This window comes from Drosophila navojoa, chromosome 5 (assembly GCF_054131105.1).
Source record: "Drosophila navojoa isolate 15081-1374.11 chromosome 5, UAZ_NAV_1.0, whole genome shotgun sequence".
NCBI lineage: Eukaryota > Metazoa > Arthropoda > Insecta > Diptera > Drosophilidae > Drosophila > Drosophila navojoa.
The window spans coordinates 26,359,104-26,372,503 of NC_142893.1; the positions used below are offsets into that span (position 1 = coordinate 26,359,104).

Consider the following 13,400-nt stretch of genomic DNA (forward strand, 5'->3'; position numbering starts at 1 on the left):
CACAAATGCTTGTGACGAGATCAAACGTTTAGATAAATAATAGTATAAATTGATGTTCTTGACGTAAAAATGTGAATCACTATTAAAACCCTGTCAAAATGTTGCCTATCCATGTTTGGTAAACATCACAATTAATTACGAATTAGTCAGGTTTTTTTGAACCCATTCGTTTTACTTAGCCGATTTTAATCAGATTTTCAGCATATCGTCGCATTCCAACGAAATTATCGCCTGTCGAAAAATGTGTTTTTACAGGAGAAGCTTTTTATGCCCTGAACCTATTGAAAATGGGAAATCAGGGTAAAATGTTTTTGTGAAAAAGTATGTAACAAGCAGAAGGAATCATCGCAGACCCCATAAAGTATATATATTCTTGATCAGCACCTGTCCGTCTGTCCGTATGAACGCCGAGATCTCATAAGATATAAGAGCTAGAGAGCTGAAATTTGGTATGCGTACTCGTGTATACCATAAGTTTGCTATTATTATTAGACGTGGAGACAGATTTACTGTGCATATACATATGATGAATACAAACATTTTGTAATCAACAGATTTTGGATACTACGCCCCCTTCGCCCCCTATTTATAAAAATCGTATTTCAAATACTTGAGACTTGTGCTTTAGAACGTACATATATTTGAGCATTATGATTACTTTCTGAAAGTTGCTTTAAGATTGTATGTCCACAAAAGAAGTTATTCACCAAATAACTTTTCATACTATTGCGCACACTGCAGCACAGTCCAAGCGCAGTCGCTTTTTACTGCGCAGTTAGTAAAGCGCGGGCACGTGAGGGTGGATGCATATGTATGTATGTGTGCGTGCATAAAAAAGAAGTGCAGAATGATACGAATATCAGCGTGGATGGTTCAGGGTATCTCCTAGTCGAGCAGTCCCCATTGAAAATGGGAAATCAGGGTATAATGGTTTTGTTAAAATGTATGTAACAGGCAGAGGAATGGAAGACCCCAAAAATTATATATATTCTTGATCAGGGCGACGAGCTGAGTCGAGTTGTCCGTCTGTCCGTCTATCTGTATGTTTGAACGCGTCGATTTCAGATATATGAGCTAGAGACTTCAACTTTTTTTTTAAATGTCCGTATATACCGCGCGCATATCGAGTTTATCACTAAAAACGATAACTCATTCCGATATTTTCTATTTTACCCTCCCCGCTATATCCACCCCCTCACCATCATCTTTGTAAAAGTCTTATATCAAATACTAGAGACTTGTGCTTCGGTATACACATACATTTAAACATTATGATTACATTCTGAAAGTTCCATTACGATCGTTATGCGCGTGATATACACGACTGCGCTTCGGCTGCGCTGCAGTGTGGGCAATATTATGAAAATTTATTTGTTGAATAATTTATTTTGTAGACCGACACTAAAAAGGACTAAAAAGTGTGTACATTCTAAAGCACAAGTGCCTAGTACTTGAAACACGTTTTCTTTAAATTGTGGGCGAAGAGGCGTGGTATCCAAAATCTGTAAATTACAAATTCTGTGTGTCCATCAAACATATATGTATATAGAGTAAATCTGAAGTCTATAGGTCTAAAAGTATAATAAAAAGTTATCGACTGAGTTATCGAAAAAATAAGACAAACTTGTGCTGCGTATGGTACACACGAGTATCCATACCAAATTTCAGCTCTCTCTCAGCTCTTCATACGAACGGACGAACGGACAGACGGACAGTGCTATATCGACTCAGCTCGTCGTGCTGATGAAGAATATATGTATATACTTTATGGGGTTTGCAATGATTATTACGCCTGTAACATACTTTTCACAAAACCATTATACCATGATTTCCCATTTTCAATGGGTTCAGGGTATAAAAATGATTGTTTATCTTTAAAACACGTAAAAAGCATTGCAGTTGGGCGTAACCGATATATACTTTTCGAGGAATCGAAAGAGGAGGTTACTAGTAACTTAACTATCCAAATTTGAAGCTTCTAGCTCTTATAGTTTGGAGACATAAACTTTTGCGGTTCGCCACACTTTTTGGCTTTGGGTGGCCAGCACGAGTATATACATACATATATTATATTGCATCAATATTGCCCAAAATATAAACATATTTGAAAAATCACTATACCTGCAGGTCAAAATACTTATGCCACGCGATAATTTAATGATTGTATCCATTCTTATCAGAAGAAAGAGAACGTAAATAGACAGTTTCCTTGTTTTGATCAATATTTTCGGTATTTTACTTAGCACGGCCCACTTCAATAGATACAAAAGTGTGTACATGTTATGCTTCGAACTGAGCCAGGACAATCAATTTAGCTCGTCACTACAATCAAGAATATATATGTATATACCCTTTATAAGATTGTAATAACCCAGTATAGTCGATGATATTCAAACATTAGTCGGCCCCTCAACGAAAATGAAACACTAATTTTTTTTTTTTTTTTTCACGAAAACATGTGTCTACTTTTCAGTATTTTCGACATAAATGAGTATCTGCGAAATGTCTAAAATGCAATATTGCTACAAGGATATAATCCCAGTATTCCTGGAAGATTTCAAAAAGGATTTTGATTGTAAAGACATTGAGGACGGTTTGCGGGCAATATTGAAAAAAGAGGAAGTTGATAATATTGTGAATGAGCCATATCCATTGCAAACATATCGTTTATTTTGGACGCTGCGGGACCAACAGAATGATGTTGTTAAAAGATTTGTCGAAGAAGTGCTGAAAGATTCGCATGGACCGAATTATGGGTTCCTACTATCTGCAATCCAGAAAGAGTGTAAAGATCCCAGCTTGAATACCAAAAATTATATTTCCAAAGTTGACCGCTTGTATAACGACAACCAAAAGTTCACGAAATATAATGTGTCAAGAATTGAGCAGTATATGGAATTGCAGAAAGCTTTGCTAGAGCTAAGACCTTCTAAAAACGTTTTAGTTGAAGGAGATCTTGGGGCTGGCAAGCAGTGGCTTGCCTTAGACGTTTGCTCCTCGTACATTGTGCAACAAAAAATGGATTTTAATATATTTTGGTTAGATGTGAGAAAATGCTGCTCACCAAAAAGTCGTTTGGAAGCACTCCAATCGTTTCTTTACATAATTGACCAGAACCAACAAGCAAATTGCGATGGCAGCATTCAGTTACGCACTGAGTGGTTGAAGTCTCAATTAAGAGATAAGCTGAAGAGTAAGCTATACAAAAATTGTCTTCTGGTTTTACGTAACGTGCAGAACAGAGAAACATGGGAAGCATTTAATCTGGGATGTAAAATACTGCTGACCACGAGACACAAGAACGTAGTAAATTTTTTGTCGACTTTAACCACCACTCATGTCACACTTAAAGATGCTCTTAGTCCCTTTGAAATAGAATGTCTTTTTTCCAAATTCATACCTGAAATCACATACGAGTCACTTAAGAAGCTAACGGTAACGCTTATACATTATAAAAAAACAAACCCTCTTCTGCTAACCACAATCGCAAAGAGTATTCGTGATGGTCATTGCACAATAGATAACTGGGAGCAGTAAGTAAATGATTATATATATTCACTATACAAATATTATTATATTTGAAACATATCGAACAGGAGAAACTCGGAAAAATTGACTTCAATTATAGAAACCACCTTAAATGTATTGAATCCTGATGAGAGGCAACTGTATAAAAATTTATTTATATTTCGTGATTCTGCTTATATACCTCTACATGTAAGTAGTACAACCAAAACACGCTTTCTTATTTTATTTAAATATGAAATTTGATTAAAACTTTTTTGCAGCTTTTAAGCATCGTTTGGTCAATTAACGATCCGATAACCATCGTTAATAAATTTTATAAGTATTCCTTAATTAAAAAACATTTAGACAATAAGAAACGTATGACAATAACCCTTCCAAGCATTTATTTTGAGCTGAACATACATATAGTGAATGAGGCCGTATTGCATAGAAAAATTATTGAGTACTATAAGTAAGTTATTTAAAACAAGACTTTTCTTTAAAATTTTAACAAATGTTAACTTATTTAGCGTATCTCAAGTGTTTGATGAAACCAATGGATTACTACTACCGAATCTAGACAACTATTTTTATAAACACATTGGTTACCACATCAGCAAACTCAATGATAATATAGAGCGTGAGACATTATTTCGCAAAGTATATCTTGACTTCCGTTTCCTCGATCAAAAAATTCGACATGATTGTACACCATTGGATGCTCGGGGATATGTGTTACCTACTTTGCAGGATCTTAGACTTTACGAAGTGCAACGAATTAATGAGAAACAATACATGTGCGCGCATCAAACATCTGATTATAAAGACAATGATAATGTAATATATTATGATTTCTTCGTTAATGAGCTGATAACCTTTTTGCGTAATTCTGAAGAGAAGTTAATAAGATCAGAGTTCAGTTGTCTATTACAAATTGCCCTCATGACTGAAGTAGGTGTAGTTTACGATGAAGCATTTCGCCAAGCACAGCGCTTGCCTTCTTATGTATGGTTTACAGAATGGTAATTATTTTTTTTGTTATTTATGAATAAATTTGCATTTTTTTTATATGTATTTTTTATATTAAAGTGGGCAATTCAATCAGCATCGAGAAATTATTAATTTGGGTAAACATCAGGTGCGGCACGCAATTTATCTGGACGATGACTATTGTTTAATGGCATTAAGCAATCAACAACTGTTACTTACAGACGTATCATTAGATGGAGATATGACCTATTTGCTTAGCGATGACAATGATGTGTATGACATAGTAGATATGCGTGTATTCAACAAGCACAAACATCTGTTAACGCTGTACAGCAACGGAAGCTTAAAACTTTTGTCACTGCAGCACCTTCTTCGTCGACACAACACCGACTCACCTGCAAGGCCACGGCTTGGCCAAGCCGTCAAACACTCGAAAATATTTTGCAATATGAAGTTTGTTAATAATGACGTTCAACGTTTGACTAATACTTCTGCGGATCAACAAATATGTTCATTTTTTCTTGAAGAGAAAGACGATGAACACGATAATATCTTTATACAATTACATTTGGCTTTTAATAACGGAGATATTTGCATATGCGACTGGGAAATCAAGGAAGAAAAATTCAAGCAATCACATACACCAATTTTAAAAACCCATCAGCGAAAGTTACGATGTTTCGCAAAAGTAATGGATCGATTTTATGTGCTATGCACAGTTGACTGTACATTAACTGTTTGGGACCTGCGCCGTGGCTCGAAAGAAACAGAACATAAATTCGAAAATGAAGAAGCGCTCACAATGGAAACATATATAGATAAAAATGGAGATTACACAATGTTATTGTTAATACTAAAATCGCGCGTTTGGCAACTTCGATTCAAGCATTCTGACAATATTTGTACCATAGATAAAAAGCCACTGCTCTTCACTGATATGGAGGCCGTATCTATTACATGTGGCAAATTATCCAAAGATGGGCGATATTTAGTTCTTGGAACTGTTCAAGGTCTTATTGTATATGACTTGAAACTTTTTGATTCTGTGTTGCGAAGGAACATCAGTGAACATATTATCTGTATCGATATCTATGATTTAAATAGCCCAACACTAAAATATATTATTTTATGCGGAGCAGCCGGTAAAAGTATATTACATTTGCATACCTTACGAAATATTCCAGCCAATGAGAATCAATCTATAAGCTGGACTCATAAGGCTAAAAGTGAATGTGGTTATTCAAATATTACAACGTTTGATCTACAATCCTATATTGAGCCTAATGTATACCTGCGCCCGCTTTTGATAAAATGTAATAATGATACACTATTAGCCGTTGATTCCAAGTCACGTATTCACAAAATTCAAATAAAAGACGATGAATCCCACTGGTCAATGATTACAACACCTCAGATGGATCGGAATAGTCATATAACCGCTTTATGTATTTGTAAAAATAACGATATTATTGCTGGTTGTAGTAATGGAGTTATCTTTAACATAAGCAAAAACAAAAGGCTGCTGCAAGAGTATTCGACCGATCAAGTTGATTATCTAAATATGATTAACTCAACAATTTTAATTACATCATCTAAGACATCATCTAAGTACGCTACTTCAATTTTCAACTTATCAAAATTAGAGATGAATACAGCGTCCTTATCAATTTGGCCGATAAAGCTTTCGAAATATACAATGTCTGCTCGACTTTTGAACGAGCATTTTCTTCTTATTTTTACAGAGAATGGTGTGATTGTAAGTACTGAAAAATTTTGAAATTCTTAAAATATTTGACTTATTCTTTATTTTTCAACACATGTAATAGTACATAGATTTGTATAGCCCTCAACAGAGACACGATTTTGCTGGATCTTATGATCGGTTGGTTGGATTTGATATGAAGGAACACCGACTTTATTTAGCCTTTATAAATCGCACTGTTAAGGTAAATTGACAATACTTCCAATGAAAAAAGTGAAAGAACTAAAAACAATACTTAACAGATTTATGAAGTTAATAGTACAGGCCAAAAGTTAAACTACAAATCTCTCTGCGAAGAAACTATAAGAAGTCAATATATAATTAATGACTTGACAGTCACACATGATGGTCAATTAGTTGCAATTGGCTTTAAAAATGGACAAATTAAGGTAAACGAAAAATAATATACTCATACGTTAACTAGAAATACATTAAAATTTACTTAATTTCAGATTTTTATATATGATAAAAATCGTTTGCAATTTATTTTTACCATATCACAAGGACATGAGCCCTGTCACACAATTAAACTGCTCTTCTCACCATGCAAACAGATTCTTGTTAGTTGCGCAGAACGATTGTGTTTTTGGGACGTGAACTATATTCTTAGCAATCGAATGACCTCCAAATGTCGGAGCAGGCGATATAATCGGGATCTGCATTTTTCACAGTTCTTGCCAAAAGGTCGCGAAGAAGTCGATGCGTCCCCATGGACAGGTATACCAAAAGATCTCAAACAACCGGTTACTGTGTCAAACCCGTCAGAATGTATTAATAAGCAGCTAGAAGCTGGGAAAAGTAAATCATTACTTTGGAGGGGGAAAAAGGGACACGCTAAGTTGTCGGAGCTGCTGGCATGTATAACATTTGTAGGAAACAAAGGTGTGTCTTTCCATGCGAATGTTGATTTTACCCAGTTTTATGCTATAGATAACGAGGGAGTATTTTATCATCTAAAGATATTGGAGTTCTTAAGTAAGTTTAAACCAAAGTTATCGAGTACAGGATTAGTACTTAATGATGATCATGAGTTTAATAGTTGTCAGGGTGTAATGCATCTGCCGTGTATCGCTGATGGTAATGATGGTATCGATGTTGTAGGCAATTCCAACTTAAGATCGAATTATCTTAAATCTGTAAAAAATAACGAAGCTTGCGATCCAGCTAATGTGATTTGACGCTAATTGTGCGCCATATTTTCGCGCCCAGAAAACATATGTCGATGCGCAATGATAGACATTTTTTTTTATTTCTTAAATTTTGTTTTATTAATATTATTATAAAGCTTATATAATACAAATACTTAAATGTATTACTTTCTTTTTTTTTAAGAAAGTAGCCTTTTCATTAATTAATTAAAATCAAAGCTACTGTGATTAAAAGTATAGTTTTATATATATTTGTATACACAGCTGCGAAAAATAAAATAGAACCACTTGCAAATGCAAAGTCTAAGAAGTTCTCCTCGATATATTTATCAATGTATCGATCTACTTATTTTTTGTATAAAAGGAGATAACAATTAGTTATTGCAAAAAATAAAAAGTATCACAAAAACATTTAACGTTTTTATATATTTAAAAATAATTCTTAAAAAACTAAAAAAAAAAGCAAGGTGTGCTATTTCTTTTTTTTTTCGCAGCTGTATATGTGATAACGATATAGATAAGAGCATAAATAAGATTACTGTTTAATGGTATACATATCTGTACACACATATGGGTATATTAATAAATTAAATAAATTATATTTTATAAAGTATGTAATTAGTAAATTATTAGAAGACTAAGTTAATTAAGCTGCAAAACCTTGAAGTGCGCGAAAAAAAATTGAAAATTACAAGTACTTTGTAATATGCCATGGCGCAAAGTGGTTTACAAATTATTAATGCAAGACAGTCTTGAGTAGTTTGACTATTATCTGACGTGCAAAATTCGGATACTCTAGCTCTTAAGCAATTTCCGCTGTGTTGTTATCGCGAGTATATATGTAAATTTACGAGCAAGGATGTTGCAGTCGGGCGTTACCGACTGCGGAATACTACTCGGAAATAGATTAGTCTCATTTCATTTTCATTTTTATTATTTAGCCAGTTCATAGACCAAGATAGCGATTCCTTAATAACGTCACAAAGGCTGAAATACTTAAAGAACTTAAGTCTCAAGGAGTTGTCGATGTATCCAAATACACCAAACTCATTGATGGCAAAACCATCCCGTCTGGCGTAGTGCAGCTCACCTTCGATTTGTATAATCTTTCCCCCAAAAATGCAAATTTCATAGCACGTAGTAAAAGTTAAACAATATATACCTAACTCAATGCGATTCAAAAATTGCTAAATTATAGGCCACACAGCACAGGAAAAAAGCCCAAAACTTTGGCAAAAATGCAATTTTTTATGTGTTAATTTTTAAACTTTTTATTATTTTCCAATAATAAACATCTTAACTAAAGTAAAACGTGTTTTTAAAAAATTGTATGTACTGTCCTTACTATATAACGTAGGGTTGAAAGTCAGCTGACCCAGAGTTTCTCTGTATGCAAAAAAAGGGCAAGAAAATTGTCAAACTTTGAAGTTTAATGCTGCGGTAAACTTTAAAAATGGAAAACATTACTAATAATATGTACTATAATACATATATATACATTTGTCTCATTGTCTAATTTTTCAATGTTTTCTTGTGTATTTTAGCTAAAAAATAAAAAAATTCTTTGTGTTACAAAAAGAGGAAATTAGTAATGAAGTTTAAATGCAAACGTATCGCCTGAACCCTCTATTATTGAGACTGTTAACCGTTTTTGCTCATTTTTTCGGTTTTATTTTCTTAGTGCCATGAAGACTATCAGTTCACAACCAACTGAGTGCACTCGCACTTACTGCGTGAACTGTAATAAAGAGCATGCAGCTAGCAGCAAAGCCATTCCCAAATTTAAAGAAGCGCCAAAAATTATTAAAATAAAAACACCATATACGAAGCCAAAACGAAGTATTACAAACAACGCACACTAGAAATAGAAAAAGAAAATAGAAACAAGAAAGAAAGCTCTAGTCGAGACTGCTCGACTACGAGATCCCCTGAACCCTACAAGCAACTGATATTTCAATAATAATTAGCAAACACACACGCACACACACACACGCATACAAACAAACACACGCAGACACATACACATACAAATAAACACACGCATACACTCACACTCACATATACAGGCGATTGCGCTTGGGTTGCGCTGCAGTGTTGGCAATAAATGAAAACTTATTTGTTGAATAATTTAATTTCTAGACGTACGATTGTAATGAAACTTTCAGAACGTAATCATAATGTTAAAATGTATGTGTATACCGAAGCACAAGTCTCTAGTATTTGATATACGACTTATACAAAGATGAGGGTGAGGGGGTGAATTGAGGGGTGGGGGGTAAATTTTAACAAAAACCGAAATTGTATAAAATACATGTCTATGTCTTTGTGGGGTCTGCCACGCCTCCTTCTGCCTGTTACATACTTTTAACAAAACCATTATACCCTGATTTCCCATTTTCAATGGGTTCAGGGTATAAAAATAGAAATTAATTCAAAATACAATATAAAAACTAGAAGCACATACGAAAAACCCTTTGGCTTCACAAACACAAAATATACAAAAGAAACGTCGGAACATAGCATACACAACAACGAAACGCTCAAATCAAAAATACAAGATTACCTCAAGCAATTCAGAAACAGACATAGACATCACTTACTTAAGAAGTAAATACAAGACGAACAACCAAAAACACTCAACGCTCTCTGATACGGATAGTATCATAGAGGATAATAAAACCTCTCAAAGCTCGCTCTCTTTCTCGTTATCTGCGAAAGCCTATAATGATTTACTGCATTAAAGCGAAACTTCGCTACACGAGATGGAGAGCGAGTAAGAGAGGGATTATAAAACTAACACAAATATCAATCAATCAAAAAGCAAAACGCTTTAACATAACCCACTCACTCACATAATGACTAAAAATATTACAATGCAACATAAATGGATAAAAACACACATACCATAATCTCTCTCTATTAATAAAAAATCAAAACCCATATATAGTTGCTCTATAAGAAACCCATATAACCGATCCCAGCCAAAAAATTCCCATACCAAACCGGTTTTCGCTTTATCGTCAGCTCCTAAAGCCAACACCTCTGTTGGCTTCATCATTCAATTTACAACATAGAATAGTAGATTACCAGTCCAACAATTTTCATACAAAACAGTAAACTAATAGTTCTTAACAAAGGAGACCCTACACACTACTCACACTACCTAGCCTGGTGATCAAAAACCAACACTTAACCTTAACGCCACCTGGGCTGTACATGAAGATCTATATGGAAGCAACCACTATCCAGTACGCATACAAATACTTCCCACAGCAAATACACAAACAAACAAGTAAAAAAGCTCTAGGCGAGACTGCTCGACTACGAGATCCCCTGAACCCTCTAAGCAACTGATATTTCCATAACAATTCATACACACACAAACATACATAGAGAGTTCTCAGTGAGAGTGTACGGTCGCTTTTGTTTTCTGCTCCGCAAATTTGCCTGATTTTTTAATTAATCATTTTTATTAATTGTTCACACAACTGCGGTCGGTTTGTTTCAATATTCCTCTGCAAGGTTTGATCCGTGGTTTGCTGTGTTTTCTTTTAAAATTGTTTTTTAATCTTGTTGAAGTTTGGTGCAGCGTCGTATTTACACTTAGTTTGCACTTTGCTCCCTGACTTTACTCTTTACACGTTTGTTAGTGTGCGTGTGAGCTTACTTGCTCTCTCGATTTCGGTCGTCGTGCTGTGCAAATAACTCTCTGAGTTTCTTTCGTTACGCTCTGTAACGGCTGTTTTTTGTTGTTGATTATCTCTCTCAATATAATCATTCGTTCTGCTCTTCAACGGCTGGTTGTTGTTGGACTCGCTCTGTCAGCATATTTTACTCTCTTTGTTTTTATTTCTGTTGCTTTTCTTTAATTTCTACTGTAATCCCAATTGCCAATATGAGCTGTTGCAAAAAATCTTGTACGTTCAGGCAGGCAGTGGACTCTGCACAAGCGCAATTTGTCAATTGCTGGTTGTGCGATAATATGATGCATATTAAATGTGCAGGTCTCACTGGTCGTGATTACGACAAGATTATGTCCACGGTAAAATTTGGTAATGGGGGTGTACGCTGGTCTTGTCCGATTTGTATAGAAAGACAAATCAACTTTTCTAAAATGTACAGCGCTGTAAGGGCTCAGTTTTTAAAACTGAAAAAGATTTCTAAGCAGTTATCCAGTGATATGGCTGCTGCTGAAGAAATACTAACCCAGTTTAATTTCGAGAGTCCCCTATCTCATTTGGAGTCTTTATCGTTGTTGGTACCTCCCTCTGTACCAACACCGTCACCTAATTCGCTTGCCCCTCCCTCACCTTGCGCTTCAGTTTTGTCATCCGCTCCTAATTCGCTCGATCCTATATCACCTGTTCCTGAAGCTATTGTTTCTTCTGTTGAGGCTGCTATTGATGCTATTCTGTTCAAAAATTGGAATCTTCTCCAATTGCTGTTCAAGCCATGAGTGTTAATAATTCAGCCACTCCCGGCATATCCTTATCAGTCGTCTCTCCTCGAAAGCAAGTTTTCTTATCTAGGCTTTCATCAGATACGACCTGTGAGGCGGTATCTGCTTTTATAGCAAGCAAGACTTCGGCTAAGGTTTTTATATCGGAGTTTAGCTTCGCAGCTCCGCGCGAAATTGCCTCTTTTAAAATAAATGTGCCGATAGAACATTTTAAAACTTTATGTGATCCAAGCTTCTGGCCACCTCATGTGGTAGTTCATGAATTTAGACCTAAAAATCGTAACAGATCTACTCCTATTGCTGTAAATCTACCTTCGGTGCAATCGTCATCTAACACTGTACCAAAAAACTAAATTCTTTCCTATCTTCTTCTCAGCTGTCTCTGCTTTATCAAAATGTACGCGGCTTGAATTCTAAACTTAATAGTTTATTCTTACACAGTTTTAGTGTACAATATGATATTATTGCATTTACTGAAACGTGGCTAAGTAATAATATTCTTAATAGTGAAATACTTTCAAATAATTTCACTATTTTTAGACTTGATCGTTCAATGCGCAGAGGGGGTGGAGTGCTAATTGCTGTTAAATCCAGTATCCTCTCTGATGTGTTTACCTTTTCGTCCCTTCATGATGCGGAGATTTTAGGGGTTAAATTAACTCTCTCATCGCGCCACTGTTTATCACATGTTCTTATATCCCTCCCTCTTCTGATTTACAAGTTTATGCTCATCACATTAATTGTATTAAAGAGGTTTATGAGCATGTGAATGATACAGACTTGCTTCTTGTGTTGGGGGATTTTAACATTCCCAACACTTCTTGGTTAGCAACTTGTAATACAAATTACTTAATTCCGACAATTGATCACTATCTTTTTGATAAATTGTTTAACCTGTCTCTGTTTCAGATTAACTCTATTTCTAATCACCTAAATCGCACACTTGATTTGGTGTTTACTAATCACGATTCGCTCTTAAATGTCGTGAGAACGACTCCATTCTGTATACCTGAGGATATACATCACCCCACTTTGGAAGTATTATTAGCTGTCGATAATCATCCCAATTATACTCCTTTGCCTTCTTATCCATGTCGTTGTTATCGTAAATGCGATTTTGTTTTGCTTAATGAATTAATTAATTCAACAGACTGGTCTACTTTATATGAGTCGAATGATATTAATTTGGCAGCATCGTTTTTTTACTCTACCTTAAACTATATTCTGGATGTTTGTGTCCCTCTCTGCCGTATTTCGCCAGTTTCAAATAAGCCACCTTGGTTTACCAAGACTCTTTTGAACTTGAGAAACATTAAAACTAAATGTTTTAAAAATTATAAAAAGTCTGGTTCAAGTGTTGATTGGTCCAAATATTCCATTGCCAAGTCAAACTTCAATCTTTTAAATTCTAGCTGTTATGAGAATTATCTTATACGTTGCAAACGTCAGTTTGCTCGTGATCCCAAGCAATTTTATTCATTTGTAAATTTGAAGCGTAAATCTTCTGGTTTGCCGTCCTCATTTGTCCTTGGTG

General features: G+C 35.0%; 1 protein-coding gene across 1 annotated transcript; it reads left to right on the top strand.

Moving 5' to 3' along the window:
- The first annotated feature begins 2,473 nt into the window (after positions 1-2,473).
- Positions 2,474-8,718, top strand: Dark (Death-associated APAF1-related killer). Its single transcript, XM_018104668.3, has 8 exons — positions 2,474-3,533; positions 3,597-3,717; positions 3,789-3,979; positions 4,038-4,529; positions 4,597-6,253; positions 6,324-6,443; positions 6,502-6,648; positions 6,712-8,718. Exons 1-8 carry the CDS (start codon positions 2,488-2,490, stop codon positions 7,435-7,437), a joined length of 4,500 nt encoding a protein of 1,499 aa, XP_017960157.1. The 5' UTR covers positions 2,474-2,487; the 3' UTR covers positions 7,438-8,718.
- The last annotated feature ends 4,682 nt before the right edge of the window (positions 8,719-13,400 follow it).

Bases quoted from the DNA above. Each gene is read 5' to 3' on its own strand.
- Dark (XM_018104668.3), top strand. From the start codon at position 2,488: ATGAGTATCTGCGAAATGTCTAAAATGCAATATTGCTACAAGGATATA. The intron at 3,534-3,596 runs GTAAGTAAATGA...CATATCGAACAG, and splicing joins ACAATAGATAACTGGGAGCA to GAGAAACTCGGAAAAATTGA. The intron at 6,444-6,501 runs GTAAATTGACAA...AATACTTAACAG, and splicing joins TTATAAATCGCACTGTTAAG to ATTTATGAAGTTAATAGTAC.